Below are 15,987 nucleotides of genomic sequence, written 5' to 3' on the forward strand. Positions count from 1 at the left end.
TACCTACTCAAGACTACTTTTGGTTAATACTAATTACCATTTAATATTTACTATTGTGCTTAATTGGTTATCTTTCTTACTATAGAATCAAGAGGGATGTGAAATTTATATCTGTTAGGTGGCAAAATAAAACAAGGAATGCATGTTTTAAGAAAAGTGGGAGAGTTTAATGTCATTCTTAATATTTCAGTATATTCAGTTTGCAAAGGTCTTACTAATCCTTCCTCCCTCTCTCCCTCCCTCCGTCACTCCCTCTCTCTTTAGCTCTCTTTCTCTCTCTCTCTCTTTCTTTCTCTCTTTCTTTCTCTCTTTCTCTCTCTCTTTCTTCCTTTCTCTCTCTTTCTTTCTCTCTCCTTCCTTCCTTCCTTCCTTCCTTCCTTCCTTCCTTCCTTCCTTCCTTCCTTCCTTCCTTCCTTCCCTCCCTCCCTCCCTCCCTCCCTCCCTCCCTCCCTCCTTCCTTGTTGGTCGGGGAGCTGAATTCTGGGCCTGGACACTTCTAGCTCAAGGCTAGCCCTTTACCACATGAGCCATAGCGCTACTGCTGGCTTTTTCTGCTTATGTGGTGCTGAAGAATTGAACCCAGGGCCTCATGCATGCAAGTCAAGCATTCTACCACTGAGCTATCTTCCTAGCTCCTAATTTTTTTCTTAGTAGCTTTTTAAAAAACACTTCAGGTTTTTTTGTGGGGAAGTAACTTTCAAAATACTTTTACATGTTAAGCCATAATTTTCATTTTTAAACCAGCTCTTTTTTCTTTGTAGTTTTTTTCTTAAGTAATTTTTAACTGATCTTTATATTGCCTTTATTATTTTCTTATACATCAAAACATTAAAAATTATATAGAGCTAGATTTTTTTAAATTTTATTTGTGAACATACTGTACAGAGGAGTTACAATTACATGGGCAGGATAATGTGTACATTTCTTACCAAGCATTGCAGCCTCCTCCTTTGTTTACCCTTCACATCCCTTCCCAGCCTCCCCCCTCCACCCCAATCCCAATCCTTCTCCTTCCCTCCCTTCCCCCCCCTCACCGACATTGTAAAGCTCGTTTTCGACATGACAACTTGTACTTCTCATTGTTGCAACAGGTCCACCTGTATCCTTAATCAACTGGTTTTTCCCCATCTCCTCCACAAGTTATACTGACATCAAATATAGTGAAAGCAGGGGTTATACTGTGGGGGAGGGACATACAAAGCAACAAAGAGATAATCTTATAAATGTGTTGGAAACACATGCATGAAAGAAAAAAACATTAAAATACACATCTAAGGGTTCATTTTCCTGACATCACATTATCTGACCTTTTCCGCTTGAATCATACATATACTAGATATTACAAATGAGGGAAACCATGGGACCTATGTTTCTTTGGGCCTGGCTTACTTCATTTAATATAATTTTTTCCAAGTTTTTCCATTTCCTAACAAATGGGGCAATGTCATTCTTTCTGATGGAGGCATAGAATTCCATTGTGTATATATACCACATTTTCTTGATCCATTCATCTACTGAGGGTTGGTTCCATATCTTAGCTATGGTAAATAATGCTGCAATAAACATAGTTGTGCTGGTAGCTTTAGTGTGGTCTTGTTTGTAAACATTTGGGTAAATGCCCAAAAGTGGGATTGCTGGGTCATAGGGGAGTTTTATGTGAAGTCTTTTGAGGAACCTCCATACTGCTTTCCAAAGTGGTTGAACAAGTTTACATTCCCACCAACAATGAAGTAAGGTTCCTTTCTGTCCACCTCCCTCCAGCATCTGTTGTTGTTAGAGTTCTTGATTTTTGCCGTTCTAACTGGGGTGAGGTGATATCTCAATGTTGTTTTGATTTGCATTTCTCTTATGGCTAGGGATGTTGAACATTTCTTCATGTGTCTATTGGCCATCCTTCTTTCTTCTTCAGAGAAGTTTCTCTTTAAGTCTTTCGCCCACTTATTTATTGGGCAGTTGTTTCTTTCAGGATTTGTTGTTGGGGGGTTTAATTTTTTGAGTTCCAAGTATATTTTAGATATGAAACCCTTGTCTGTTGTATGGCTAGTAAAGATCTTCTCCCAATCCGTGGGCTTTCTATTGATCTTGCTAGCTATGTCATTTGCCCTGCAGAAGCTCTGCAACTTTATGCAATCCCATTTGTCCAACCTTTCTTTGATTTGTTGTGTTTCCGGGTCTCTATTCAGAAAATTTCGGCCTGAGCCAAGGAGACCTAGGGTTTCTCCTATTCCATCCTGTAATGTTTTCAGAGTGTCTGCTTTGAGTTCAAGGTCTTTGATCCATTTGGAGTTGATTCTGGTGCAGGGTGATATATAAGGATCTAGCTTAAGTTTTCTACATGTAGTTAACCAATTTTGCCAGCACCATTTACTGAAGAGGTTGTCTTTCTTCCATTCTATTGTTTTAGCTCCCTTATCGAAGATTAGATGGCTATAGGTTTGTAGGTTCATTTCTGGGTTTTCAGTTCTATTCCATTGGTCCTGAGGTCGTTCTTATGCCAATACCAAGCTGTTTTGATTACTATGGCTTTATAGTAGAGTTTGAAGTTTGGTATTGATATTCCTCCATCAGTGTTCTTTCCATTGAGGAGCGTTTTTGCTCTTCGGGGTCTTTTATTGTTCCATATGAATTTTTGGATTGCTAGAGCTAGATTTTTTAAATTTTTTTCCCCTTAATATTTTTTTTTGATGGTGCTGGGACTAAAACTTAAGACCTGTGTGTGCTAGACCTTTTGTGCCAAGCTACACCTCCATGCTTTTTCTAGATTTTGAACCAAGATCTGCATATGAAGGTCCCGAATAAAATACTTAACTCACACTAAATTTAATTTATCTCTAAAACCAACATATTTCTAATAAATAGGCTCTGAAACTTTTTCCAGTTCTTAGAAGGCCATTTTTTTTAGGTTATCCTCTGCCAGCAACCTAGTGCATGATATTTTTGTAAATGAGAGTCTTTACCTTTTAGTTTCATGAACTTTTATGATCCTTTGAATTTCTCAAAATAATATTTTGCACATAGAGAATTAAGCACATAAGCTTGTACTATAATAGTTAAAATGTTGATTTAATAAAATCAGTAACATGAATGTTAGAACAGTATAGTATATAGTAATTTTTAGATTAGTACTTAGTTTAAATAATAATTTAGATGTGGAGCAACAGAAGATTGTGAAAATATCTATGGGTCCCACTGGTAACAAAATTTATAGTTGAAAGTTGTTAATACCTCCATGGGCTTTTTGCTTGTATTTCTAATTAAGGAAATCCTAAGTTTTAGTTAGTTAAAGATGTAATTTCTCCTTCCCTTTCCCCCCTTTAATAAATCAGTTATAAAAAGGTGGTATAATTAAAATATTGATTCAAAGGTAGAGAACCTTTTTTCTGCCAAAGGCCATTTGGATATTTTGAATGTCATTCACTGACATACAAAATTAATAATGCGGGCAGGTGGCTGGGGGCCAGCCTACAAGAATCATGAGAAGTACACATCTGTCATGTACTAAATGATTTCAGAGGCCTTATATGGTTGTGGTATATTTCCCATGCTTATGGACCATTCACTCTTGAATCATGTGAGAAAGTTTGAAGGTCTGAAAAACTATTGTAATACCATAGTAAAGTAGCTATTGGAGAGTTAACCATGAGTGTCTAAGATGTTGTGTCAGCAGTAAAAAAACAAAGATAAAACCCTGAAAAACATTAGTAAAAGTTCAGGAAGATTGTATAAAAACACTTCTAAGGCTTTCAAATTAACAAAATTGAAATTGGAAATCTTAAAATGATATGATTTCTACAAAAGAAGATCATGTGAAAATCCAGTTTAATATTAAACTCAAGGAGCTTTTTCCTACATTCGGATAAAAGGAAATGAATTGAGGTTTATATTTTTAAAATTTTTGTTTTTAAATGGTTCCCACTAAGTGCCTTAAAATGAAGCTGATTGCTGGTCTTACTCTTATCAGAAGATGCTTCTCCTGCAGTCCTTTGAAGGAAAATGATATTTTCATAAACTGAAAGTTACTAAAGGATTTGATATTTTTGTGGTGCAGTTAATAAAATATATCAGTTGGGTGTCACTCTTTGAGGCACTTGAAATAACAGTGGTAAGCATTATAGACAAGTTTCCTTTATTTAAGGGACTTAGATTCTAAGGGATTAGAGACAGAAAACAAATGAAAATGCATGCAATTAGAAATTCCCTAAGGCTTTTCTGAATGCAGATTGGGAGAAATGTTAATGTCAATAAGGCATTTGGCATTGAAAAATTAGGATAAGATCATCATAAAGGAGCAATAAATACTAAGGCCCTAAATGGAAAACTAACAATATGCTTGAAAAACACTGAGAAAATTTGTGTGGCTGATACTTAGTACAGGCAAATGATAAGCAATACCCTTACTTTTTACCTATCATTGTAATCGCTACTTTGCGTCTACCCTTAATCTTCTTGCCTGCCTAATGCTTCATTATACATACTCACTAGCTTTGCTTAAGTACTTCAATGCCAGTACTGTTCCTGCATCTCTGCAGCTGTCTGTTACTGGGTCTAGAGTTACTGGAATATTTGTGAGAGAATAATACACATGTTAGAAGTAGTATATTAGGTTTCTAGTCATGTAATCCTAGCTTCTCCAAAGGTAGAGTTTGGGAGGATGGTGGTTCCTAGTTTCCTGGAACCATGCAAAGTTATTCACATCTCCATCTCAGCAAACTAGTGGGTGTGATAGTCAGGCCTGTAATCTTTATGGTCTGAAGTTGGGTTGGAGAGAGTGATACCCTATTTGAAAAAAAACAAAAAAGGATTGCAGGTGTGACTCAAGTGGTACATACCTAGCAATTGTAAGGTTTTGAGTTCAATTTCTAGAATTGCAAAAATATATATGTTAGGAAAGTTACCACTATAGAAGACATTCAAAAATTAGAAAACTGAATTATTATTTCAAGGGAATATTGCAGATTAAATTTTATTTTTCTTTGTAAATATAAACAACTATTCTTTTGCATGTTAATTATAAGACTATAAGACCTACATTATTAAGATACTCAGAAAAAATACTTTTAGTTATTGTGGCACTTTCCCCAGACCAATATGAAACTGAAATTGAGTTTTATCAGCCTAGTTTCTCATATGTTCCATAGTCATCAGGTCATGATTTTGAAGACATTTATTCTTGCAGCCAAATTAAAATTTAGTTCCTAACAACAAGGAAATATTCTTGAGATTGCATCTTTGCTGGGCCTATTAAGAAGAAAAGTTTGATTATTAACATACTTGTACAATTTTAAAACCCTATTTAATGATAATGCATCACAGGCGCTTCTATAAAATCAGTCATATCTTGTTCCAATTAATAGCCAACCTCAATATATCCTTTGTATCAAGTGAAACCTCTCCAGTTGGTTCATTGATTTTAACCTAAACAAATTTACACTTTAACTTAAAGACTTATAATGATTACTAAATTTTAGGTATTTTAGATACTATTTCCAGCCTCCAAAATACTTGGATATTATTTTGAATACTATTGAGCAGTTAAGGGGGAGAAAAAAAGAAAGCATGGTAAAAGCTGTAATTGTTCACTTTTCTGAGTTAATTACATTGACATGGAATATTTCAAAAAAAATTTGAGGTACTCATACTGCAAAATTTTTTGTAACCACTTTGTTTTACAGTATTTTAATCCTTATAGTTCTGCCTTCTCTAGGATATTATATGAGTGAGTTAATTAAGGATCTTTGCAATCTGAATCCTTTTACATGGCAAAATTTCATATGTTACTTGCATTAGTTTGGAGCTTGTTTGAAGCTTATAGTGCTGATCCAGGAAATCTTTAAAGTTTATTTGATTTGATTGCTTAAGCAACTGATTACCTTCTGAACCATACCCTGTGTTATGAGGTCTTTGTCTCTGGATGATGTCAACATGTTTTGACTATTTCTTTTGAAAGGCATTTTCTCTAGACTATTAATGTCTTCAGAGAATTTCTCCAGAATCTCTAGAGTTCTTTAACTGCAGTTTCTGTTCTGGTGCCTTGCTGTCTCCCCTAACTTGGAACTTCTTTAGATGGTTGATTTAACTCCATGAGAACAATAGGCTCCTATATAGATTCCACATACCTCTTCCTACCAGCCTTAAAACTACATGCAGTGAACAGGGAGCTCTAGTTTCTTGTTATTTAAAATGGATAAAAGTTATTTCTCCTAGCTTTGCATCAGTAGCTTACTTCTATAATCCTAGCTACTTAAAAGGCTGAGATTTAAGGATTATTCAAAGTCACTATGGGCAAGAAAGTCCAAGAGATTCTTTATCTCCAACTAACCACCAAAAAGACAAGTGGAGCTGAGGCTTATGTGATAGACTTGAGCAAAAAAGCTCAGGGACAGTACACAGGCTCTCTCTGTTCAAGCCCTAGGACCAGAGCACACACAGTTTCATTGTAGTTTACAAATATGTACTTGTCTTTTCTGACTCTTGAACATTTATAGTGCTCTTTGAAAAAACTGTATAAACAGTAGTATTCATGTTCTCTTATTTTCTTGTTTCTTTGAACACACATATATCTTCTTATTTCCACTATGGAGATTATCAACAATATATTGGTAAACCATTTTTACTACATTATAGTGAGGATAGTGGTGACTTTTTTCTATGTTCCCTCAGTTCATTTCTCCATTGTTTTCTAGAAAAGATCAATTACAGTATTGGTTGGAATTGATGTTGGTTATGGATTGAAACCTAGGTCATAGGGTATTTGAAATTATTCCTAGAGGAGGGAACAAAAGTAAACAAGTTTTTCCTCTATACTAAAATCTGCAGTTCTCCAAAGTGAAGATTAAATTGATTGATTACATAATTGTATTATTCCCATATTATTTAGTATATATATTTTCATTCTTATTGTTTCTTATATAATTAGATTGTATAATTATAATTAATGATTGTACAACATCTGGATCTGCTTCCTTCTGAGTACCCTAATTCCAAGCTGAGGATATGTAACTCAGTGGTAGAGTGCTTGTCTGTCTTGTGCAAAACCTTTTCTAGGTTCAGTAATATAAATGAATTAATGGTCAAAGAAATGATAATTTTCCTAATTCCTTGCCTAATGGTAGATGGTAGTAAGTAAATACAAATAGCTAAAAAATCTTTATTATTTTCGAGACATACTTAATTTCAAATCTACATATAAACTTGTATATATAAATCATATATATATAAATTGGTACTGAGCAATTACAGGTTTGTTGTAGAGTCAGACATCTAGCAATTTTAATTCAAATTTACACAATGTAAGATGGTAAAAATTGAGTAAAAACCTAGTGCCCACGAACTTTGTGCTAGTACATATAAAACAGGAGAAAGAAGATAGGATTTTGTCACATGAATTCTATTAAAAACAATATTATTTTCCCCTTGCTTATTTAAAAAATTTCTCTCCATGGGCTGGGAAGGTGGCTCAGTGGTAGAGCGCTTGCCTTGCATGCACGGGGCCCTAGGTTCGATTCCTCAGCACCACATAAGAAAAAAGCCAGAAGTGGTGCTGTGGCTCAAGTGGTAGAGCGCTAGCCTTGAGCTGAAGAGCTGAGGGACAGCGCCCAGGCCCAGAGTTCAGGCTCCATGACCGGATCCCCTACCCCCCAAAAAAATTTCTCTCCATTTTGCTTTTAGAGGTAACCCATATAGATATTTTTTATTTTAATAATATTGGTATGCTCTCTTTATGATTGTAATTATTCATTGACTATCTAAAGTATTTTTCTTAGGATTTAAATTACTGCTCTAAATGTAAATATAAACTTTAGTGGTTAGCAACAATATATTGTAGGTATGGATACATCTTTTTGGATTTATTTATCTTTATCCAGGTTAAGAAGTGAGTGCCTCTCTCACACACACAATTATATTATGTTGGAGACCCAAAGATAAACACATCAGTGGAAGTTGGCATTTTTGTTGTTCATTGGAGTAAACTGTAATACTGAATTGGGTTTATATTTATAAATCACCTTAAAATAGGATGCTCTCATTTTATGGCATAGAAATAAGCTTTACACATGCCTTTAATCAGTAGCTATAAAAGTAACTTAACATTCCTAGCTGTGTGCTGGTGGCTTATGCCTTTAATCCTATCTACCCAGGAGGCTGAGATCTGAGGAAAATGGGTTGAAGTCCTTTGGGGCAGCAAAGTCCATTTCCAGTTAATTACCAAAAAGTGGAAAGTGGAATTGTGGCTCAAGTGGTAGACTGCTGGTATTGAGCCAAAAATATCAGAGTCGGAGCCCCAGACCTTGAGTTCAAGCCCCAGGACCAGCATCAAACCTCCCCCACCCCTAATGTAACTTACATTCCTGTTATCAATCCTATTATCAAATAAGAATTCAGTTAAATGACAGAATCTAAATTAATTTAATATTGCTGAGACTAACAAGGCAATATTGAAGAGAAAAAAATGGTGGTAGTCAAGGGGTGAGCTATTTTATATACTTTGATTTTCTCACTTTAAATTTCCTCTTTGTGTGTGGTGTTGTATAGTTGTAATTGGAGAAAAAAGGAGTAAAGAGGGAAGAGTTATCTCGAAATATATCTGCCAGTCTAGTGCTCCCTAGATAAAAGTATAAGATAATTAGGATTTTTTGTGTGTATATAATATTGGATGTATTTTGTTGCTGTTCATATATTTTTAGTAATTTTGATGGCTTTTGGATAATTCCACTCTAGAGGGAGAACTGGTGGGCGGTCCTTCCTGTGACACGACCCTTGAGTGACAGTTCTATTTGATTGCCTCCAGTACTGTGAGGAAAGGACACGACTCTATGGTGAGGACTGATGGACATACATTATCTGAGAAAAGAAACTACCAGGTAAGATTTTCTTTTTTCTCCCATCTTCTATATTGGTTATAGCTACATTGAACTGTTTAATGTGTCATCTTAGTTGGAAATACTCTACTGGATATATGTGAATTTGAAAAATTTAAGTTACAGTCATAAAGAAATGTTAGGATTTACTGTTGATATAGTTGGTAACATTTTTCAGAATAAAGCATGTTCATCATATGTATTTTTCAGTAGAAGCATTGTATTTTTCATGAGTATCTCAGAAATGTAGACAAAATTAGATTACAGTAGAAATAGAATGAGACTCAAGTTATTTAAGACCCAAATTTTGTGAATTTGTCATTTGTTTACTGTCCTTACAATGCTTGTTTTCTTGTTTAATAAGTTGGCTAATAATATCCATCTCTTATATGTAGGTGTTTGTATAGGGGTACTTCAAACGTACCAATCAAATTTTGAGTTTTTAAAAATAAGTGAATTTTAGGGCTGGGACGGTGGCTCAGTGGTAGTGTGCTTGCCTTGCATGCCTGAGGCCCTGGGTTCGATTCCTCAGCACCACATAAGCAAAATGAAAAAAGCCGGAAGTGGCACTGTGGCTCAAGTGGAAGAGTGCTAGCCTTGAGCTGAAGAGCTGAGGGACAGTGCCCAGGCCCAGAGTTGAGGCCCCACAACGGGACCCCCCCCAAAAAAAAGTGAATTTTAGAGATAGTACTATAAACTAATTTTTAACAACATTTTAATTTAATTTTTTAAAAAGAAAATCTGCTTTATTCATTTGTAATGCTACAGTATTATCTAGTAATCTAAAATGCTGAACAGTTTTCAGACATCTTTCACAAATATGTATCTTCCTTTACCTCAACAGTTTCATTCCTTCTGGGCCTTGAAGGCATACCGAGTCTGATAGCAACAGCTTTGGTTAGCTACTCAGTTTTGTCTACTTACTATTTCCTTCCTTCCTTCCTTCCTTCCTTCCTTCCTTCCTTCCTTCCTTCCTTCCTTCCTTCCTTCCTTCCTTCCTTCTTTCCTTCCTTCCTTCCTTTCTTCCTTCCTCCCTCCCTCCCTCCCTTCCCTCCCTCCCTCCCTCCCTCCCTCCCTCCCTCCCTTCTTCCCTCCCTCCCTCCGTCCCTTTTGAAAAAGTGAACAGTGGAAAATTGTAAATGAGATTGTATGGTTTGTAATAGCAGAGTCTTCTATTAAAAGATCTGGGTTCTGGTTTGGAAACTGTCTCTAATTTTAAAATGCATATGTATTTAACCTTTGTAGAATTTAAAATTTAATTCAAGGTATGAAGTTTCTTGCCAGATCTTTACAATTTTAATCAGCCAGAGAAAGTGGGAACTGTACTGTAACCTTTTTGTTGTTGCTGTTCTTGTAGACTTGACCAACATAGACTTTGCTCATTATTTGTACTTGCTGTAGCTCCTCATAAGATTTTGATTAGTCTTACTTCTTGAGCTTTTGGTAGGTTTTACTACTTTATTCTAAGAATATTATGATTCTAGGTTATGTGGCATTTCAGCACTCATAATCTGGATGTTAAAGTGTGAGTACAGAAGTTTTATATGATGCAGTATAGTAAATTTGACTCTTGTACCCATATTCATGTAGTATTCCAAAACTGACACTTAAGGAATAAAGCAGGATTATGTTTTACATATGAAGAGATTTGCTTATTTTTCTTATGCTTCTCTAAAAGTACTCTTGTATTCGTTTCCTAATATTACAAGTTTTGAACTTTCCTAGAAAATGCTGTTTTGGTTAGGGTTTTGCTATGTAAAAACATTTTCTTTTATCTTTCATTGTTTCATAGTGATACTTAATGCATATTGAAATAGTTTAAGTGTACATTGAATAATTTAATAGTTTAAATCCTTGAAATAGTTTACATCTGGGCTGTAAAATAATTTTATCTTTTAAGCCTTTCTGAAAAAGACAAAGAGATATAATTTTTTATCTAGCATGATAAGCATGTAGATATTCAAATGAATATTAAATTAGCAAGCTGAAATTGATATTTGTGCTAACATCTGTTAGAGTTTGTATATATTAAGAAAGTTTGTTTAAAATTTTTGACTTTGGAGGAATTTTGTTATTTTTTCATAGTTAAAGTAGAAATTCTTGGTATTTAAGTTTATAACTTTTCATTTGTCCTTGACAGCTTTTTGCTTTTAGAGCACTCTAGATTCTTATGTTTATTTAAGCATACTGATAACATGCTAATATGCAAGTTTAACAAGAAAACTATTTCTCCTGTTGTCTTTGCTTATAGACCTGATTTGAACTGCAAGAATTTAACCTAGGAAGGTACATTCTTTCACAGTGGGTATGAAGTACTCATTTTTATTGCAGTACTTCTTTAGTTTTTCACTATAAATTAAATTGGATATTTGGAATTTGAATATAGTAGATGCAGTTTATTTCAATAGATAGGTTAGTGTCTTAGTTCAAATGAGACAGTATATTTAAATGTTTCATAGTTTGTTCTTTTTACATAGATTATCAAACTTTACCCAGGAAATGTTAATGTCAAGTTTTTTACCAGATGTTCTTACATATATTAGTTTATCCAGGCTAGGAGCTTGCACAAATCTAAATTATCATAATTACCAATTTAACTTATCAGTAGCTATCCCTTTGTTAATCATAACTATAAGACATTTGCATAATCTGTTTGCATTCTGGTCCTCCATATGCTTTAAAAAAATTATTAAAAATGTTTTCCCCAGTGCCTTTTGTGTTACTTCTTTGAATAGTTGTTTTTGTTTTTTTTTTTAATTTAGAAATGAAAAACTCCTTAAAGATCCCTGGCATGCACCTTTTACACTTTCAAGCCTTTAAGTACATTGATTCTCTTTTGATTCAAGAGTTTCAGTTTCTCCAGAAGCCATTCTGCTATGGGTTCAGTGTTCCTTTTTCTTGCTTTGACAGCCTTTCTGTGTATTTCTAGTTTAATTTTAACATAATAACTTGCAGTCATTATTTTGTCTTTGTCTTCCTGTGGATTTGTATTATTTAATACTATAGGTACTAACCAAATGTGGCTGTTTCAACTCAGGTTAATTAATACTACAATTTGATTTGTCAATCACATAATCTATATTTCAAGTGTTTAATAGCTATATGCTGTTAATAGTGGAGGTTATAGATTAGAAAGCTTCTATCATTGCAGAAAGTTGCAAAATTTTGCTGCTGTGTGTAATAAGCTTCTAGACACTAGAGCCATATCTGTTTGTCTTGGTTCATCTAGTAGCTAGCATATTACCTAGTGTAAGTTCAATGTATATAATTTCAATAATGAATCATCAAACTGATGGGATGAAATGGGGAAATATGCCAGGTAACTTATTAATAATATTTTCACAGTTTTTACTCTGAATGGAACTTTTTATTACTATTCTTTAAATGATAAAAGTAACAGATGCTGTTTAAGAATGTTTAAGAAGAATGTAAAATATGTGAAAGTTTACCTTCACAGCTTACTCAACAGTTTTGTGTGTATCTTTTCATACCTTCCTCTGTTTAACTGCAGGTGCGATTTGTTACGTTTGATTTTAACAAATGGGTATTATGCAGCTTATTTTTTATGCTTACGGAAGTACCTCATGTTATAGCTCCTTCCTTGCCACCTTTCCCAGAAGTTTGTCATTAGTTTGACTTTTGTGTTTCATTTTTATTTTGTTACTTTTATTATGTATGTGTGTTCACATACACAAACATTTATTTGTTTTGAAAAATGCCTTATTCTATTATTTTGACTAGGACAAAGGTAATGAATTTCTAGCCCACAATCCTAAATAATTTCCTAGATATTCTATTGCTTAAACACCTGCATAGCATAAAGCATTAAAAACATGTTTCCTAATTATTTAGCATATAGAAATGCATTGGTAGCTACATTTCTGTTTAATATGTAGGAGTATAGAACTATTTACAAATTAATGTTTTTCTTTAAAATTTAATTAAAATGTCAGTGGAAATAAGCAGTGAGTCTCAATTTTCATTTTTATAACATTTATTAAAATTCATTGTTTACAACCCAAATATACCTTTCAGTTGATAATATTTTAGAGTTGTAATTATGCCATACTAGTGACTTCCTGTTGATTCTCTCTGCTACACTCAAAATGCACAAGCTTCAAAGTACCTTAGAGTCTACGTCAAGTAGTATGTTAAAGACACATAGTGAATATAAAGAACTTGTAGTAAAAGAAAGTAAATAGGAACTTTTTATTATTTTTTTTCTTATTGTGAAAATACTGTACAGAGGGGTTACAATTACATGGGCAAGATAGTGAGTACATTTCTTATCAAGCATTGTAGCCTCCTCCTTTGTTTACCCTTCACATCCCTTCCCCACCCAATCCTCCCCGCCCCTCAAGTTGTAAAGTTCGTTTTTGACATGACAACTTGTACTTCTCATTGTTGCAACAGGTCCACCTGTATCCTTATTTAAACGACTTGTTTTTCCCCTTCCCCTCCACAAATTATAGGACATCAAATACAGTGAAAGAAAGCATGGGTTATACTTGGGGGGAGGGACATACAAAGCAACAAAGAAATAATCTTATAATTGCGTTAGAAACAAATGCATGAAAGAAAAAAAACATTTAAAATACACATCTTAGGGTTCAAGAACTTTAATAACAACAGATGCTGGAGGGGATGTGGACAAAAGGGAACCTTACTTCATTGTTGGTGGGAGTGTAAACTTGTTCAACCACTTTGGAAAGCAGTATGGAGGTTCCTCAAAAGACTCCACATAGAGCTCCCCTATCACCCAGCAGTCCCACTTTTGGGCATTTACCCAAATGTTTACAAACAAGACCACACTAAAGCTACCAGCACAACTATGTTTATTGCAGCATTATTTACCATAGCTAAGATATGGAACCAACCCAGATGCCCCTCAGTAGATGAATGGATCAAGAAAATGTGGTATATATACACAATGGAATTCTATGCCTCCATCAGAAAGAATGACATTGCCCCATTTGTTAGGAAATGGAAAGACTTGGAAAAAATTATATTAAGTGAAGTAAGCCAAGCGCAAAGAAGCATAGGTCCCATGATTTCCCTTATTTGCAGTGTCTAGTATATGTATGAGTGAAGCAGAAAAGGCCAGATAAGATGATGTTAGGTACATAGGAACTTTTTCTAAAGAGATATTTAGCAATTGAACATTTGTCCTGATCTGGTGCCCAGAGAAAAGAGATTTTAGTTATTGTTGCTATTTGGTATTAGGAAAGAGAAGGAGCTAGTGAAGAAATAAATTTAATAGCAAATGCTTAGAATCCAGTGAATTAGTTGATAGTTTTCTCTTGGAACTCTTGAAAACAAATAGCCGTGATTTACTATTTTCTAGCGAGAGATAGCAAAACTGCAAAAGTGATGACTTGTTACGTTTCATTCTCCCAGAGCAATAAAGCTGTTGAAATGAGGTTGCTTCTTAGAATGACCTTTTGTTGTTGTTGTTGGTTGTAGGGCTTGAATTCTGGGCCTGGGCACTGTCCCTGAAATCTTCAGCTCAAGCCTAGCACTCTACCACTTGAGCCACAGCGCCACTTCCGGTTTTCTAGTGGTTTGTTGGAGATAAGAATCTCATGGACTTTCCTGCCTGGGCTGGCTTTGAACCACCATCCTCAGATCTCAGCTTTCTGAGTAGCTAGGACTACAGGCGTGAGTCACCGGTGCCCAACTAGAATGACATTTGGTGGGGGGGGGTTGTCCGGTTTGGGGCCTGAACTCTGGGCCTGGGCACTGTCCCTTAGCTCTTCAGCTCAAGGCTAATGCTCTACCACTTGAGCCACAGCACCACTTCCGGCTTTTTTCTTTTTGCTTATGTGGTGCTGAGGAATCGAACCCAGGGCCTCATGCATGCAAGGCAAGCGCTCTACCACTGAGCCACCTTTCCAGCCTATAGAATGACTTTTTAATGTGATGCTTTGGCTCATGGTATGATCATACTGTCACAGAAGAAACTGACTCTAACCCAAATTGATTTTTTAGAATAAAATTTGATACTTTAGCCAGGTGCCAATGGCTCTTGTCTGTAATCCTAGCTACTCAGGAGTCTGAGATTTAAGGATCATAGTTTGAAGCCAGGCAGCAAATGGTCATAAGTGGAGCTGTAGCCCAAGTGGTAAAGCACTAGCTGTGAGTGAAAAAGCTGAGAGAAAGTGCCCAGGCTCAGAGCTCAAGCCTAATACTAGTACCAATGTCTCTCTTTCCTGTCATAGAAAACATTCCCTGTCTTCTAGGGAAAAAAAGAAGAAGAAGAAGATACTTATTTGACATTTCTGGTTTTTCTTTCTGATGTAATGGGCAACCATGAATCTTCTTGAATTGTTCATTGGTTGCCTTAGGACTATCTGATGCTAACATTTCCTTGAATATGCTGTATTCAAGCATATTCTTCCTTACCTTACCTTCTAAAAATCATCTATTGAAGTGGTATTTGTTTTCTTTTGCTGGTGGTGCTGGAGTTTAAACCCAGGACTTCACACTTTCTAGAAAAGTATTATAACACTTGAGTACTTTTGTTTTTAGTTGGTTTAAAAATAAGGTTCACTGTCTTTGTACTTGACTGACTGTAATGACCTCAGACTTGCATCTGTTATTTTCCATCTCCAGTAGTGGAGATATATAGGCATGTCCCACCATGTCTGGCTGAATTTTTGAAATAGCAAGTTTCACCAACAGCCTTGGTTTATAGCACCCTTTGTGTGGCTGTAATTGTGTGTGCGCGCACACATGTGCGCGTGCGTGCATGTGTGCCTGTGTGTGTGTGTGTGTGTGTGTGTGTGTGCGCGTGTGTGTGTGTGTATGTGTGTGTCTTTGCAGGTCTTGGGGCCTGAACCTCAGGGATTGGGCATTGACCCTGAGCTTTTTATTTGCTCAAGGCTGGATAGCACTTTATCACTTGAGCTCCAATTCTGGCTCTTTTGGTGGTTAATTGGAAATAAGATTCTTATGGACTTTACCACGTGGGCTAGCTTTGAACTGTGATCCTTCGATCTCAGCTTTTGAGTAGCTAGGATTACAGGAATTATCCACTGGCACTCGGCAGTAATTTTTTTTTTTTTTGTCAGTTGTAGAGCTTGAACTCTGGGCCTGGGTGCTGTCCCTCAGCTCTTCAGCTCAGGGCTAG

At 35.5% G+C, this 15,987-nt stretch overlaps 1 protein-coding gene across 6 annotated transcripts in view; it reads left to right on the top strand.

The window, feature by feature from the left end:
- The window catches only part of Cnot2 (CCR4-NOT transcription complex subunit 2), an 89,973-nt gene that overhangs the window by 14,641 nt on the left and 59,345 nt on the right, over window positions 1–15,987 (top strand). For 3 of the 6 annotated variants that reach the window (XM_069988538.1, XM_069988588.1, XM_069988577.1), the window contains exon 2: window positions 8,789–8,861. In XM_069988538.1, coding sequence (XP_069844639.1) covers window positions 8,789–8,861 — 73 coding nt within the window. Of the gene's footprint in view, window positions 1–8,718; window positions 8,862–15,987 lie in introns of all 6 variants that reach the window. The other 3 variants (XM_069988566.1, XM_069988547.1, XM_069988555.1) reach the window with 1 other exon arrangement.

Source organism: Dipodomys merriami, unplaced genomic scaffold (genome assembly GCF_024711535.1).
Source record: "Dipodomys merriami isolate MVZ:Mamm:240054 unplaced genomic scaffold, mDipMer1.0.p SCAF_10, whole genome shotgun sequence".
Taxonomy (NCBI): Eukaryota; Metazoa; Chordata; class Mammalia; order Rodentia; family Heteromyidae; genus Dipodomys; species Dipodomys merriami.